General features: G+C 43.2%; 1 protein-coding gene across 8 annotated transcripts in view; it reads right to left on the reverse strand.

Moving 5' to 3' along the window:
* LHFPL2 (LHFPL tetraspan subfamily member 2) overlaps positions 1 to 17,778 on the reverse strand; it is a 241,756-nt gene that overhangs the window by 32,867 nt on the left and 191,111 nt on the right. For 4 of the 8 annotated variants that reach the window (XM_072606416.1, XM_072606414.1, XM_072606415.1 and 1 more), the window contains one exon: positions 8,422 to 9,247. In XM_072606416.1, the coding sequence (XP_072462517.1) occupies positions 8,422 to 8,851 (430 nt within the window). In that variant the 5' untranslated portion in view covers positions 8,852 to 9,247. Of the gene's footprint in view, positions 1 to 8,421; positions 9,248 to 17,778 lie in introns of those variants that run through there. The other 4 variants (XR_011966527.1, XR_011966524.1, XR_011966525.1 and 1 more) reach the window with 1 other exon arrangement.

The raw sequence follows: 17,778 nt of genomic DNA on the forward strand, positions 1-17,778 counted from the left end.
AATTACCATTCTAATTGCTTCTGGTATAACGCTCTATACATGGTTGTGCTCAGTAAAGATCTCATTTAATTCCAGTCTTGTTCTTTTATAATTTTGAAATTTTCATCCAAGTCCAGTGTAAGCTACTGAAAGTTTGCATTTCGAATATTCTCGATTTCATTCTGACATACAACTGCTGGTCTTCACTTCTAATGAATGAAGGTTATTGACTGCCAGCCTTAGCTAGCACACAGACTAGAAGTTGAGGTGTCTCTTAAGTGATCTGTTACTGACCTCTGCTTTTATTGCTAAGTTCTCTATAGTTAATATTTAAGTTGCTTTGGTCTCAGATCTTCCACAAAATCCTGATCAAATGCTTCATCACGGTGTGCAGATGTCCCTGGGTTTGCAAAGAACGTATCAGTGAAAAGTTCAAGTTCTGGTAGGTTCTACCACATTAGGATGGCCTCTAGTCTAGCCTTGGCCAAAGACAGAGCCTGTCCTCTGATGAATAATCTGGCTGGATGCAGAGGAGCTCATCACCAGTTGGCTGGACCCTGGGCGGGGAGCTTTTTGGCCATGGTGACCCATAAAACAGAAAAACACAAAATAGCCCTTGGTCTTGGGCAACCCCTTTCCCTTCTGTGGTGACATAGAAAGGTAGAGTAGTGGAAAAGGGGGCAATAATGAATAAAAATGATGTCATTTTTAAACCATGTATAAACATTAACTTAACTCAACGTAGGATCGTAGATTGAGAACTGGAAGGGACCTAAGCAATCATCTGGCCCAATCCTCTCATTTTACAGATAAGAAAACTGAGGCCCAGGGAAATTGGGTAACTCACCCAAAGTCATGAAGTTATTAAGCAGTGTCTGTGAGAGAGCTTTGTTTAATGACCAAAGAATGAACCTCCAGGTTTGGAAATGGAACTATAACTACATTGACTTTCTTGTGATAAATGAAACCAAATGATAAAAGACGATTGCAGCTAAAAGGAGGGATGGCTCATGCACAAATGAAAACAAGAAGCACCATTTCATTGGGATGTCTTCCAGCACTCAGGGCACCTGGGTGGAGCAGTGGATGGAGTGCTGGTCCTGGAGTCAAGAAGACCTGAATTCAAATCCTATCTCAGGCACTTACTACCTACGTTACCCTGGGAGTCACTTAATCCTGTATGCCTCAGCTTTCTCATCTGTAGAATGAGCTGGAGAAGGAAATGGCAGCCCACTCCAGGATCTCTGAAGAGTCGGACACAACTGAAGTGAATGAGCAACCACAAAGTCAGGTTGATTTTTATGATACTAAGTCACCCTCTCTGAGATTCCTCCTCTGTAAAATGAAGGAGTTAGATTGGATGATCCTTAAGGTCCCTTCTGATTTTAAAGCTATAATCCTATACTTCTCATTCACTCTGAGCTTCCTCATCTATAAAATGATGATAATAACACACAAACTACCTCCCAGGGTTTTTATGCAGGGAATATTTTATAACCTTTCCATTTCGCATCTGTTTCTCTTCCTGGTTTCAGCTTCACTAGAACAAGATGCCTCTCCAGGACAAGTTCATCACCTCTAGTCTTATCCCCATGCTAACTCGAACCTTGACTGACACCATCTCTCTCTCCTCTCTGGGGGACTGGATGGCAAAGGATCAAACTCCTCCCAATGCCTTTCTTTACAGAGGCAGGAACCAGACTCAGCTCACTCCATTTTTGTACCTGCTGCTCTATCTAGTTTCAACTCCACAGAACAAGATATCCCCATGCAGTGCCTCCTGGTGTCCCCCCTGCCATTTTTCTGCCTCTTTTTGTGAATTGTCTCCCCCCCCCCCCACTGGATTGTAAACTCCTTGAAGACAGGGATTGTCTTTCTTTTATGAATTGTACCCCTAGCACTTAGTACAGTGCCTAGCACCTAGTAGGTGCTTAATAAATGGATGGGATAAATGGAAGGTGCTCTGGCAAAGCGAGCTGTTGGTGTCACTGCTCAGAATTGCACTATGGCCTCAGATCTCCCAAACAAATGTTCAGACCTTGAAAAGGGCAAATTATTGAAAGTCAGAGGGTGTCATGAACTACTTTTCTCCTACCAAATATTGTGTTTATAAAGGATCCTTCCATGATGGAATGTGAGAGTCTTGAGGAAGCCAAAATGTCTCCTGTAGCAGAGCCTGCTCAAAAAAGCTCCCAGACTCATTTATGGCCACTAGCTGTTCTTTCAGCCACATTTCTGGGCAGAGACAAGGAGAGAATGTCCACTGGAAATGACTGCTCCTTATCTGGGGTTTGACCAGGTGCTCTTCCAAGTCTAGCTAAGAACCATTAATTTCTTAGTTATTTGTTCGTTGTCCACTCAGAATATAAACTCTTTTAAGGGCGAGGTGTGTTTCCCTTTTGTCTTTGTATCTCTAACGCCTCTCATGGTGCCTGGTACATGGTAGGTGTTTAATCAATGCTTAACGAGTGACTGAGAGGCTGCTGTGTTCAGGCTGTTAAGGCAAATGCTAGTGTCTGGGTTAGCTTAAGAACTAAGAGCTTCATCTGTATTATTTTTACTGAGGTTTGCTTGAATTAACCCAAGTTTAGGATTTCTCCAAATTTCTATTTGGGGAAACAGATTCTTTCATAACCAGTTTACATCTTTTAACCAAGCATCAGGATGCTTGATAATGACTTTCATTATACTTGTGCCCAGCTTTTCTGGCTGACAGAGATTATACCAGCCTGTAGTCTATTTAATCATTAAACTCATACTTAACAATTAAAAAATTAACTCTTGTATGGTCCTGAAATCTGAAAAAGCTTTGCTTTTAAAAAGAAAAGAAAAGAAAAAACTCTCATGCTTGCCAAGATGGGAATGAATACAGTCTGGAGTCTGTTTCTGAAAGATCCCTTGCTCTGGTAACAACCCTTTCTCACACCAGTTGTTTCCATGTCTTCCAGATCCAAAACTGACAAGGGGGGAGAAAACCCCAAAGAATACACGTCACATCTGCACTAAGTCATCAGTTAAACTTGTGCTGCTGTTAACCAGATGCAGACAAGTCACACAGCTGGCAGGCGAGAAAGAACCAGTGAACTCGCTGAAGGAGCAAGTCAGTGGTCAGAAGGCAGCTTTCATGGGCAGATTTCACAGCAACAGGGCCAGGAACTGGAGCCAAAAGCTTTACTTGAAACTGGGTGGATGTATCTGCATTGCAGAGACATGGAGAAGCCATCCAGGCCTCCCAACAATCTTGTTTCCACAAGAAAAGCAGTTTTCCGATCACCAGGTTCACTCTTTTGTGCCTCTTAGAGGCCCAACTGGGCTAGACAGACAGAACGGGGATAGAATTCTCTCCAGTGTTTCAGAGCTGAGATGAAGTGGTCCCAAGAGAGGTGTTCTGACTGAACAGGAATCCCTGCCTCCCGCCAATTTTAAAATTTGAATCATTCCTTTAGGGGGAGCAGGGAGGGACTGTGCAAGATGGAAGAAAGACAAAAAAAGAAAACCTTTTAGGAAAGTTGGAATTGATGGAATATGGTTTTCATGTGGAAAAGACCCTAAGGTGGCCTGTCCCTCCCCTCTCACACTATGTCAATCTGTCATCACCGCTAATGCTGAAAACAGCAGGCTCTCATCTGAAGCGAGAAAGCCACAAAAGTCCTTGGGACTTTTCCCACCTGACCTTCCTTGGGGTCTTATCTTCCAACAATGCCCATATAAAGAATGCTATCATTGGAACTTTCGTTCAACTGAAAAGGACCCAGTTATGCCCTCTTGGAAAGGAACTGTTGGGTTGTCTGAATAAAGGGCGTTTTAAGTAGAGTTTGACAAACCATTCCATAGACATCTCTTACTAGATGCAAGGTACTGGGCGAAAGCCTAGGGAGCGTAAAGATAGCTCATAGATTATTACACCTGGAAGGAACTGCAGGAATCACCTAGGCTTGCAACTGAAGAGACGGAGGCCTAGAGCCGCAAAGGGAGTTTAATGAGCAGACGCAGAGCGCCAGTGGCAGTCAGGACATGAGCCCAGTCTGGTCCTTTCTACTGCATCAGCCTTGGAAAAGGGACTGAATCCTTGCTCCCTGTAGTTTAGGAGATGGAGAAGAAGTGAAAAAGACTAAAAATAAAAGTCAAGTGAAAAAAGCCAGTGAATAGGTTTCTCCCATTCATTCTAATTCCTCTATACAACATGACTAATGAGAAAGTACATTTCCTAAGAATGTATATGTACAGCCCGTATCAGATTGCATGCTATCTTGGGGAGGAGAGGGAGGTGGAGAAAATGCAAAGCTTCTGGAAGTGAATATTGAAAACTAAAAATAAATTAATTAAAAAACCCCAACAGTGAATAGCTGTCTTGTTTCCGCAAGACTGCAAAATCTCCTTGATGGCAGGGGCTGTGTCCCACGTAGTTCCCTTTGTAGATACTTACTAAATGAGTTTTAATGAAAATTTAATTTTTAGATCCCTAAATTCATTTTTTTCCTCTCAGTAGTCTATAGAGAAGGAAAAGAGGGTGTTCTGCAATAGACAGCGAACAAGGCCTCAGATAAGGGCTTCTTTCAAGTCCCAATTAAAGTCTCTTGTCCTATAGGAAGTCTTTCCCAAACTGTCTCACTTTCAGTGCCTTCCCTCTGTTCGTTATTCCTACTTACTATGTACATAGGAAACTCTTTCCTATTTACCTTGTGAGCTTGTTTGTACACATTTGTTTCCTGTTGTCTCCCCGGTTACATCATGAGCTCCTCCAGGGCAGGGATTGTCTTTTGCCTCTTTGTGTATCCCTAGCATTTAGCACAGTGCCTGGCACGTGTTTCGTGACTGACTAACTGCGCTGGTCTTTGAGTCAGAGAATGATAATGCCATTTAGGTGAAATGGCCATTAGCACTAAAGAATGTTAGACTTTGAGTTTCTTGGTGATTTTAATTCACCAAGCAAATACCTGGCATTGGTAGGCTGGCTCTTACATAAATCATTTATACTGAATGGCATCCATCCGAGTCCTGACTGTGAAAGTGAAATCATGAAAGTGTTGGCCCAAATATAGCCTCTTATTCAGTCAGAGAATTGGAGGATGAGGCCTCTGATACCTACCCATAAAAATTCCTAGGTATATAGAGCAACTTGCCCATCTCACTGGCATACCTGGCAGATTGGTAGCATTTATAATAGAGGGTAAGATCATTAAAGATCTATGTAAGCATATCCTGTTGGGAGAAAGGTAAGTGGAGCATGCCTCCCTAATCTCAAGAGCTCTTTAACTGGATAATGCAAGCCAGCCAAGAGGACACTAGTGAAGTTAATTTATTTAGACTTCTAAGAAACCTCTGACAAGATTCTTTACTAAGAGCTGATTTGGGGGGGGAGGGAACGGGAAGCACAAATAAGTGGAAACCTTTGGCTAGGATATGTTTTTATTGTGGGTAGGGAACTAGCTTAAAAACAGAAAACCAAGTAAGGATAAATGGATTTGTCTCCAGCCAGAAAAGTATGAGTAGAGGATTTCCTAGGAATGCTATTTAACATTTTAATAAATTATTTGGCAGAGGGAGTACTAACTAAGTGAAATCTTCTAGGTTGTAGATGACACTACATATTTCCAGGTAATGAAATGCCAGACTGAGTAGGATATATTTGCAGAATGAGCTCATGAAGCTGTAGAACTAAGTGGAAAAGGGGAAGATGAGCTTCCCAGACTCAGAGTTTTAGAGCTAGAAAAGATATTAGATATAACTTAGTGTAATATTTTCACTTTACAGGTGAGTAAATTGAGATCTAGAAAGTCTAAGTGACTTTCCTCAAAGAGTCAAGGGGCAAAGACATAATTAGAACCTATGTCTTCCTGATTATCAGTCCACTTTGCCAGCCATTGTGGCCTGGGGCTTCATAGGAGCACCCACCTAATCTATGATACTATGATAGAGAGTTGACTCTACTGAGATTTCCATTCTTTGTTGGGAGGATGGAGAACTTGGGCTGTAGACCAGGATATAAATTACCTCTGTACTAGGTCAGTGAATCAGTACCCTCCCTGCTTCTTCCCATCCCCTCTGCCCACCTCAAGCCCCCAATGCCTCTGGAGGAGTAAAAGAGAATTGTCCTTTGTTAAAAGGACATTAGCTGGAAAAGTTGTTGGTTTTTTTGTGGGAATATATCATGCCAGTTGTTTGGAAGGCAGGAAGATTAAGAATTTTCCAACTGGTCACTGACAATGTAGTCTAGAAATGAAAAGAACTGGGAGATGTGGAATCCAGTCCTGATTGTCAATAATTCACTTTAGGACATTAGGAAAGTCCCTCAATCTCTGAGGAACCTAACATCAAAATGGGGCTGGTCATCCCTAACCTACCTATTGCTCAAGGTTGGAAAATTGAAGGAAGAAATTCAATTACATACAGTTCAGCAAACATTTATGGAACCTTCTGTATACACAGTACAATGGTAGATAGGGAATAGACAATAAGGAAATAAAGATGTAAAAAAATGAGATAATGAACTCCCAAGTATCTTTTGAAACAAATTCTTGATCCCTGTCCTATCAAGTTACTGTTTTGAAAAATAAAAGATAATTCACTCTTCCTCAAGAATAAGCATCAGCACAATGCACTAGATGGGGTCTGGGGCTGTGTATCAGTCCCTCACCTTTCTGTGTGAGTCAGTTTCCTCACCTGTAAAATGTGAAAAATACATTGCCTGCTTCATGAGTCTGTTGTGAGAAAAACACCTGGGAAACCGTACGTATTAATATGTAAATAGGAGCTCCTATTGGTGAGTGGCATAGACTATAATCAATGAGTAGGTCTGGACCAGTGGACCTTGACCTCTGCTCCCTGGAAGCTGGGTGACTCACACAGGTGAGGGCAGACTCCATGGGAAGCTACAGGGAAGGCAGGGCTCCCTAGGGCAGGGTCTTTGGCTCATAGCAGTCTCCTCCTCCAGGGAGCCCTCCAGAAAACTACAGGGAGGGAACTCTCAAGTCCCAATGGCTAGCAGGAGGCTGGGGATGTTGGGCAGGGACACCTCAGGAATCAGGAGAGATGCCTATAGATTTCCTCAAGTCCTGTGTGGCACCCGGCAAGCAGGAATAGGTAGTGTTACTGAAAAGCACATTCTCTGAAAAGAAGGGAAATGATGGGAATATTTCCTTTCTTTAGGCCTGCTCCTCAATCTCTTTCGAATCCTGGGCTAGTGGTTGTTGTCATGGCTGGGTCAGGCTAGAACTCTGAAGCCTCTTCTGCTTTAATACATCCTACTGGCATGGTGAATTACTAGCGCTGCCTGGGCTCTTCCTTGAAGGCTGTAGACAATACAGCTGATTGTAACTTGGGAGACTGGAAAATATCTTGGATACAACTGTTAAAAACATTCTTTGTACTTTTCTCAAAAGCTACACAAAATCCTGTTTCTAAGATCTACCTACATGAGATGTCTTAATGTTCAACTCTTTTTTTCTTTTTTTCAAAAAAGAGTGCCTATTGCCAAGAAAACAGAATATTATTTCTTCCAGTCCACAGGAGTCTGAGTGGACAGCCTGTCCTTCCTTGGAACTGAAACCAAGCATCCTGGGCCCCAGATCCACAGAGTAGAGGCTGGGAAAGTCTGGTAACAATGGAAGATTTCTTACCCATTCCGGACTTTCTCTCCTGTGATCATTCCAATGCCCTCCAATTCTCCTTTTCCATTTATTTGTAAAAAACCACCACAGTGAGAATTCCCTGAAAATCAGATGAGCTACCTTTCATTTTCTGTACTGAACATTCTGTCAGGTTCCAGGAGATGGGCAATTTAAAACGGAATACAATTAACACAGAACAGCTAAGGCTCATTCTTTCTTCCAGCTGAAATGATTTGGTGACTTGAGGATAGAGTTTGAGGGGAAAGGGGGACACAGGGAGGAGAGTGGTAAGAATGGACTTAGTGACTTCTAATGAACTCCAAGCATTTAAGGTTCTTGTTTAGAATAAAATCCTGCGGCTGAGCTGTGCTCTCACCATAATCCTTCACCATAGGATAGACTGTCTTGGAGCACATGCTTTCAATTTAATGAGAAAAGCAATGAAAGACGAGTGGTAACTCAAACAGAAAGCTAACAATTTATAACCCCCCAGGACCAGTTAATGCCGAGAGTTTGACTAAAGCCAAAAGAGAACAAGACAGACTGTCTTCATGTTAGCTGAGGACGACAGAAACAGGAAATACAGGAAACAGGCCAGCTCAGCTCTCTAGTTCATCTCTGTTGGACTTATGCCCTCTAACTGAAAAGATAACTGAGGTCTAGAAAGATCAGAAGTCTGACACGCTGTGGTTAGAGAATGAATGAAAGAAGAAAAAAAGGAAGGAAGGAAGGGAGGAAGGAAAGTACCATAATGCAGGCAGGTTTCCCACCTACTTCCTGCACACCTTTCCATCACCAGGCCCCATTCCCCTCTGGTTCATCTTGCACCTACCTGCAATCCCTTGTAGCAGCCCACAGACATTAAAAATACTTTTCTTCATGATGCTCTGTACACACATGGTGAAGACAGATACGAATGCCACTGTACAGAGAATAAAGATCCCAACAGCTAGGAAAATAGCCGTGGCCTGCCAGAAGCCACTGGCGATCTCGTTGAAGTTCTCTGCATAGGGACCACAAAGGGTGTCCCGACTGGAATGGTGTATGTGGGAGATGCGGGTACAGCGAGCGTAGATGCCCAAGGTTGGGCGGTAAGGCTGCTGGGAGCCCCCGGTCCTGTTGTCCATGTCCACATGGCTAGAGGATTTGGCGGTGCCAATCAGCCAGTCTGCGCTCATGAAAGCGATGAGTTCTGCGAAAGCCACGACAATGCTCAGGAGAGTCCACAGCATTGAGCGACAGGTGACAATAACATGACACATATTGAGGTCCAAGGCAGTGGACAGTCAGAAATCCAAGGAGTGAACACACACACACACACACACACACACACACACACACACACACACACACACACACACACACACACCCCCGCTCAAGACTACAAGAATGAAGGCAGAAAGAAGCCAGAAGGAGAAATCTGCTTTCCTTTCCTAGCAGCTTTGCAGTCACTGAGGTCCAAGCAGTTCTGTGAATACGCTGGAAGCCTCAGTCTCTGGCTTCGGGCCGCTGGGCTCCTCCTTTCCTTCTCGTCCCGGACAGCTCCGACGAGGAGAGCAGGCTGCTCGCTTAGCATTCATACTGGCACATGATGACGGGCGGTTAGTCTTCTGGGGGGGGAGGTCCCAAGCCCTGCCTCCTGCTTTGACATCACACACCTATAGGAGAGAAAGGAGGAGGGAGGGGTTAACAGAGAGCACTCCCTGACCCCACCCCACCCCCAGCTCTGCCAAAGGAAAACTTCTCATCTTGCCCAACCGGGTCTTAACATCAACATGTGAGAGTGTAAAACTGGGGCTTGTCAAGTTCTCAACCCCGGAAATTTCCCAGGCTCGATCGTCAGAGGGTGACTACTGCCTGCTGCCCCACAGGGCTCAGGCACCCACACCTCCCACCCCAGCCAGCAGCTGTCAGAGCTTGCGAAAGGTACTGCTCCACTATGCAACAAGTCAGGCAGTCACGGAATCACCCGGCTAGAGCGGGAGGACCGGCTATGACCATCCATCCTGCCCAGCTCCCTCAAAGCCACACAGGTAGTAAACATCAAAGGGTTGTTGGGGGAGGGGAATTGAACCCATCGCCTCTGACTCCAAAGCCAGTTTTCTTCTCACTGTACCAACCTGCATGAAATACTCATTTGTCTGTTTCCCTCACTTCCATGCACATTTACTATAGATTAATTTCCCTGTGTAGCAGCTAATACAATATGAAGAGTGGAAAGTCTCAGCTGGTAGCATGACCTGAGAGAGAGGTCAAATTGGGGTGCCTCCCATAAAATCCAGAGGGCATTCTCAATTTAGTTTAGGATAGCTTGGTTGAAACTATTACCCACTGCTGATGATCTAATATCTCATACAAGGAAAAACAAAGTAATGAAAGCACTGGAATTTCTATGTGGGCATGACTTAGAGGGCAAATAATTGCAAAGGACTTGTGTATTTAATAGCCTTTCCCCTCTCTCCCCAATTAAAGGCAATTTTTCTTTGCATTGGATAGAAGCTGGACCTGGAATCAGGGAAAGATTTGAGTTTAAATCTAGTCTCAGACTCTTCCTAGCCAGTGTGACATTGGGCAAATTACATAATCTGTTTACCTCAGTTTCCTCATCTGTAAAATGAGGATAATAGTACCTCCCTCTCAGGGTGGTTGCAAGGATAAAATGAGATGATATTTGTAGTGCCTTGCAAACCTTAAAACATTACAAAAATGCTAGCTATTATTATTATTTTTTATTATTTGCAAGGATCATCACAGACACATGTGGCTCAGAAAAAAAAAAGCCTGGCAAAATTTTGACATTCACTCTGCTGAATGCAAGCAGCGATCTCCAGCACCTGTTGCTAAAGTCAGCCATAACAAGGAGCGTCTAATTAGCCAACTTTTAATTCTTTTTTTATATTTAGTATTTTATTTTCCCCTGGTTGCATGTAAAAACAATGTTTAATATTCATTTTAAAAATTCTCTCCCTCTCTTCCAACACCCCCCCATTGAGAAGGCAAGCAATTTGATACAAGTTATACATGTATAGTCATGCAAAACATTTCCATAATAGTCATATTGTGAAAGAAAACATAGACCTAAAAAAAAAAACACCTCAAGAAAAATAAAGTCAAAACCTCTGCTTCCATCTGCATTCAGCCACCATCAGTACTTTCTCTGGGATGTCTAGCATTTTTCATCATAAGTCCTTCAGAGTTGTCTGGGATCGCTGTGTTGCTGAGAATAGCTATTTTAACTTTTAATTCTTCGGAAATAAAATCACTAGGAATAAGCAGGTTACTCGGTACCAAGATGGGAAAGGAAACATCAGAAAGTATAATTTACTATGTTTAAGACTGAGCATGAAAAGAAATGAACTATTCCATGAAGGTGGACCACATGAGAGGAATTGGCTCACTGGTGATTGTTTAGTATTTACCATAGCACACCCACAGTGTGCTTTAGCCAAAAAATGAAGTCACACTGACTCACAGGTCTTCTAAGAGCTAATGACTCATCCAGTTTTAGGAAACAATTTGAAATAGAGGCATCCCTTTCTAAGGACCATTAATTTAGGATTAATATCATGGAATCAACTTGTTGACAACAGAAGCTTGTCTAAGGCCTGCAGCAGAATGAAAGTCTTGAATTGTTCCAATTCATTGCCATGTGCAAATGGCCATTCCTCTGCTCAGAGGGCTTGGTTCACCACAGGTCGAGGGCTAAAAACTCCCATTGTTTCCTATTTCACAGAGAACTTATTCTCTGACTTCCCTCCCCCAAAATGGCTTCATTACAAGGGGACTTTACTCCACAACCGAAGTCTCCAGTAGAGGTGACCTAGCTCCAAACAAGTACCAAGAACTCAGAATTCCATGCCCATTCTTTTCCTAGTTGGGTCAGCAGCCCTTCTGCCTTCCAGGGTCAAGATAAATTGAGTATCTTGCATTTGACGTATTCACACAAGGACCTATTCTGAATGATTAGAGCTTATCCACTGAGGTCATGTGAGCTCCATGCGAACCACAGAGAAACCCTGAGCATGTGCAGGGTCCTTGCTGCGGGGGCACAAACAGGGAAGGATAAATAAATCAGAATATATGAGCTGGAAAAATGCAAGTGTAAATGACCCAACAAACAATCCAATAAGAATCCATTGAACACATGCACAAGGCACCCTGCTTGTCACTGGAGTCTCAAAGAGAAGTCTTAGAATATTAGGCCTGGAAATGACCTCAAAAATCATCTAATTCATTCTGGTTGTTCATTTTTTAAAAATCTAGTTCCAACCTCTCATTTCATAGAGCAGCTTGGTATAGTGAGTAGTGTGAGTGATTGGGACTTGGGAAGACCTGGGTTTGAATCCTGCTTCACATTTGATAGCTCTGGGCCCCCAAGCAAGTCATTCAGTGTCCTTGAGTATCATTTTGCTCCTTATAAAATTGGGTTAATCATAATCCCAACTAACAGGGTCATTGTGAAGTTATCACAAATATCATCAAACCCATGTATGTAAAGCACTTTGCAACCTTTACCACAGAAATTCACATTATGCTTTCCCCCTGTTAATTATTTCCTATTTATCCTGTGTAGCTTGTTTTGAATATATCTGCTTGCATGTCATCTCTCCTATTAGACTGTAGGCTCCGTGAGGGCAGCGACTGTCTCCTTTTGCCTCTTTTTGCATTCCCAGCACTTAGCACCAAGTGCCTGGCACATAGGAGTTGTTTAGTAAATGTTTACTGAATTGAACTGAATTACTCTTATTGTTACTATTTTATGGAGTAGCAAAGTGAGGCTTAGAGAAGTAACTGACGCCAAAAGGACAGAGAATCATAATCTTGAAGGATTTAGATCTGGAAGGGACAGCGGAGACCATTTTGTTCAATCCCTTACAGATGGGTAAGATGAAGCCTAGAGAGAACAAGTGACTTGCCAAAGGTCACGCAGGTAATTAGTATGGAGACTAAAAGCCGGTCTCCTCACTGCTAGTCCAGGGTCTTTAAAAATTACTCTACTCAATTAGCAAGCATTTATTTTCTTTCTCTTCAACTTCCTCCACCCCAGTGGGGTGGGTGGGTGAGATCCCTATAATAAATATATATTGTCAAGGGAACCAAATTCTCATGTTGGCCACATCCCCAAATGTATAACTCCTTCCAGGATCTTTTCTTCTATGACACGTCATGAACTTAATATCCCCCTTTCCACACTGGTACCACTTTTGGGTCTGCATGCCATAATTCATGGTGTAGACTCTTCTCCAAGTGCTATCCGAGGAATGGGAGTACTTCCCAACTTACATTACATTCATAGCTGCATGGGGTTGTGCTGGGCACTATGCAAAGGATGTCAAGCATTCCATGGGCTCCTAACCTGGAGTACACAGACACCAGCTGGTATGGGGAAAATCACATCTTCCACTTCACTAACCTCTAACTGAAATTTATTCTAGGAAGGGATCTATCAGACTGGCAAAGGGAAGGGAAGAAGGAGGGAATAAACATTTATATAACGCTTACTATGTGCCAGGCACTGTGGTAAGCACTTTTTTTTTTTTTTACAAATATTATCTCATTTGATCCTTATAACAATCCTGGGAGTTAGGTGCTATTATTATCCCCATTTACAGTTAAGGAAACTGAGGCATACAGAGGTTAAGTGATTTGCCCAGGTTCATATAGCTACTAAGTATCAGAGGATGGATTTACTCAGATCTCTGACTCCAGGTCTACCACTCTTGTCTACTGTGTCACTGGCTGCCTCTGGTGCCCCCCAAAGTCTGTGACACATACAGAAGAGTTAAGAACCTCTGCCTGTAGACTTCTGAGCTCAAATGAATGACCTTGGCACAGAGAACAGATGGGCAACAGAGACCTATGACAACAAAGGGATGGAAATACATCGTGAAGCAAAAGCTATCTGAGGACGGAGTAAGATGCTGCATGATGCAGTATGAGAGATAGCATCAGAAGGATGAGGCTATGCCTGCTTGGCCTTTCTCCTGAAACTGACTGCAGGGGTGACGGTGCTGGAGGAATTCATCACATTTTAAATCACTATGACAGTGTACGGAGCTTTCCTGGTCTCTGAAATCTCTCCTGCCCTTGAATAAGGGTACACAGAAAGCTACCCCTGGAAGAACTGCCAGTTGTGAGGGTGGGTGAGTGCGGTGCTAAATGGATAATGAAAGTTCTTGGGTTGGAATGGCCCCTTGAGAAAACACATGAAGGCTATGAAGATGGCAGCAATTCCAGGGTGAGCATGGACCATGGTCCTGCTAAAATAACATGTTAGGCCTGGAGGAATTACACATTTACCAATCAGATGCTCAAAATCATGAAAGTGAAATGGAGAGAGGGATAGAGATGGCGTTGATGGGCCTGAAAAAATTCAAGGCACTTCAACAGTTTTCCAATGAAGATAAAACCAACTTAGTCTTCTGTCCAGCCTATCTCTAGGTTGTCTCCTGAGATCTGCTCCTGGCAGCTCTTTTCTTTAGATCTGCAAATCACTTAATCTTCTATTGCTTTAGTTTCTTCATCTATAAAATGGGCATAATAAAAATGGCACCTACTTCCCAGGGTTGTCATGAGCCTGAAATGAGATAGTATTTGTAAAGGACTTTGCAAGCCTTAAACTGCTATATAACTGCTGGCCATGATGATGATGGTGAAGATTCCTTCTAGAGTTTGACCTGCTTCCACTGACTAAGCTGGGGCTTGTAGTCTTGATATCAGGCTAAAGTTGACCTCAGTGGGAATATTTCCTTTCGAAAGGTCGGGATGCAATGAAGTTGCAACATCTAAAGATAAAGTGTGAGGGAGTGTTGGTGGGGAGGGTGTTGAGGAGAAGAGATTACGCTCATGATGGCTTAGCTGGCCATCACCCCTAGTCTCCATATCAGTGAAAAGGGGATGACCAGATGAGTAATAAATACTCCTCTCAGAGCCGTGATGAGCCAAGTTCTTTGGCAACCTTGAGGTACTGTAGACATGTAAATGATTATTACTTATATATCGCAAAAAGATCAGCTCCAAATCAACATAGGATAAAAACACAACTCCAAGTTTCTAGAGTTTGGGAGGGAAATGATTCCTTGCTTTCTTTTTTTGACTAAATAACTCATGTGTACCTGATGCTAGATTTCTAGTCATTTGTACACCAGCTGGGCCTGAGGGTGAGGTGGCTTTTCTTCTGTCCTGATGAGACCTGGCAATTCTGCATGCTAAAGACCACAGCAGGAGCCACGAGCTCCTACAACCCCGAACACAAGGAAATCCAAGCAGACCTAAGTGAAGTGAGACTCCAAGAAAGAGCTGAATGCAGGTAGGGGAGAAAAATCTGCAAACCTGCTGACAGTTTTCTAGAGCAGTTTGTGTTCCATAAAATGAGGTGTATTGAGCCTGTGAACATATGAAGGGGAAGAGGGTACTTGCCGAGACAACATATGCATCAAAGGGGAAATAAATACTCCCTCATTAACCACAATGAGTGAAAACTGGTAGAGGAGGAACCTCTTAACACAGACACCTTCGGCTGTTACCTCTAATTCCTGGTCACCGAAGCAGTTTGTTTAATAAAGCTAAGTATGCATTCTTGGTTCACTTTAAAGCTTCCTTGCATTCTTCATGGGCAACTAAATAAATATTTTTCCCCCAGAACACCTAACAGTACGTCTGACACTATTTGGAGGAAAATGACTAATTGAAAATATACTGTTCCCCTCCCTTTGCCCTCCTCTACAGATATATCACTGCCACCTTTTCCAGGACGCTTTCCCAGACCTCCCTGTTCTTAGGACTCTATCCTTCCTCAATTTTCTTGGTTCTAAAGTACACATATTCTATCCTCCTCTCCTTTCCCCCTCGCCCAACCTTCACCAATAAATAGAGTGTAAGTAGCTCAAGAGCAAGGATGATTTTTGGTTTTTTGTCACTAGCATCTACTTTGAACGTACTTGGTTGCTACACAGTCACTTCAGTTGTGTCCAACTCTCCGTGACTCCATTTGGGGTCTTCTTGTCAGAGATCCTGGAGGGATTCGCCATTTCCTTCTCCAGTTCATTTTCCAGATAAGGAAACTCAGGCAAACAGGGTGAAGTGACTCATCCAGGGTCACACAGCTAGTAAGTGTCTGAGGCTGATTTTGAACTCCGGAAGATGAGTTTTCCTGATTCCAAACTCAGTGCTCTATCTATTGTACCACCTACCTGACCTAAAATATCATAGAGAAAGAATACCAAAAAGGCCAGTTTGCCTGAAACACAGAGTGTCCAAGGAGGAGAAATGTGAATAAGTATGGGAAGGTAGGCTGAAATTCGATTGTGAAGGGCTTTAAAAGGCAAATAGAGGAGTCTATATTTTATCCAGGAGGCATTTGGGAGCCAGTGGAACTTCTTGAGCAAGGGAGTATACTTTAGGAACATCAGTCGGCCATTGCCCAGAGGACAGATTGGAAAGAGGTGACCAGTTGTAATAGTCTGAGGTAGAAGTGATGGAAGTCTTAACTAGGGTTAGAGCCATGTGCATGGAGAGAATAGGATGGATATGAGTGTTGTGGAGAAAGAACCGACAAGACTAACTAACTGACAAGACTAATTGGGAGAGGGAAGAGTTGAGAAGATGATGAGTTTGTGAACTTGGGTATCTGGAAGACTTCAACAGAAATAACTAAGTTAGAAGGGAAAGGGCAACTATAGTGCCACATCAAAGTGCATCAAAGGGGAAATAAATCCTCCCTCATTAACCACAATGGGTGAAAACTGATAGAGGAGGAACCTCAACACAGACACTGGATAGAGCACCAGCCCTGGAGTTTAAATCTAGCCTCAGATACTAGCAGTGTGACCCTGGGCAAGTCACTTAACTGTTGGCCTCAGTTTCTCATCTGTAAAATGAACTCGAGAAAGAAATGGCAGACCAGTATCTTTGCCAAGAAGACTCCAAATCGGGTCAACAGAGAGTCAGATATGACTGAGATGACAGAGCAACAAAAAGGTTAGAAGAATGGGTGGGAGGAACATCATGAGTCCCATTCTGGGCATGTGGAATCTGAGATATCTAGATCGGATTGTAAATGTGCGCTAGCCAGTTGGTGATGTGGACAAACTCGGGATAAAGCTTAGAGTTGGATATATAGATCTGGGAGTCATCCTTCTGAGGATGACAACTGAACTCAAAGGAACTGATGAAACCCACCAAGAGGACAGAGAGACAGAGAGACGAGGGCCCAAGAAGATGCCTTCAGTATTCCCACATACAGGAGACAGGTCAAGGATAATAATCCACAAAAACAACTGAGAAGTGACTAGGTAGGTAAGAAGAGATACAAGGGAATATAGTGTAACACAAGCCTGAGAAGAAAGGAGGGAGGACAAATGATCAACAGTGGCAAATGCTACAGAGAGATTGAAGAAGATGAAGGCTGAGGAAAAAGTCATGTGATTTGGCAATTAACTGATCACAGGTCACCATGATAAGAGCAGTTTCAGTTGCACGATACAATCAGACTGCACAGGGTTGATTAGTGAGTGGAAGGAAAGGAAGCCAAGGAAAGCAAATAGCTTTTCTATGAATTTGCCTTTGATGGATGATGGGGAAAAGTAAAAGTTAAGGATGGAAGAGCCCTGAACTAGTTTCCTTTGTTGACATGGTTCTTCAGTTGTATCTGATTCTTTGTGGCCCCATTTGGGTCATGAGATACAGGAGTGGTCTGTCATTTCCTTCTCTAGCTCATTTTCCAGATGAGGAACTAAGGGAGAGTGTTGAGTGACTTGCCCAAGGTCACACAGCTAATAAGTGTGGTTAGTGTCTGAGGCTGGATTGGAACTTAGGACAATGAGTCTTCCTGACTCTAGGCCTGGCACTCTATCCAGTGTGTCACCTGGCTGCTCTCAAGGCAGCAAGGAAGCAGATGATAAGGAAAGCATGATTCCTTAAGGAAGTAGCTGAGAAAAAAGAATGAGAAGGCAACTTCCTGGAGGAGATGGGCAGATATGGGATTAAGGGCCCAAGTAAAGGAGCTGAAGGGCAGCTAGGCAGCACAGTGGTTAGAGAGGAGGGTCTGAAATCATGAAGACCTGAGTTCAAATCCAGCCTCATGTACTTATTAGCCATGTGACTCTGGACAAGTCACTTAACCTTGTTTGCCTCAGTTTCCTCATTTGTCAAATAAGCTGGAGAAGGAAATAGCAAACCCCTACAGTAT

This window comes from Notamacropus eugenii, chromosome 4, assembly GCF_028372415.1.
Source record: "Notamacropus eugenii isolate mMacEug1 chromosome 4, mMacEug1.pri_v2, whole genome shotgun sequence".
NCBI classification, from domain to species: Eukaryota; Metazoa; Chordata; class Mammalia; order Diprotodontia; family Macropodidae; genus Notamacropus; species Notamacropus eugenii.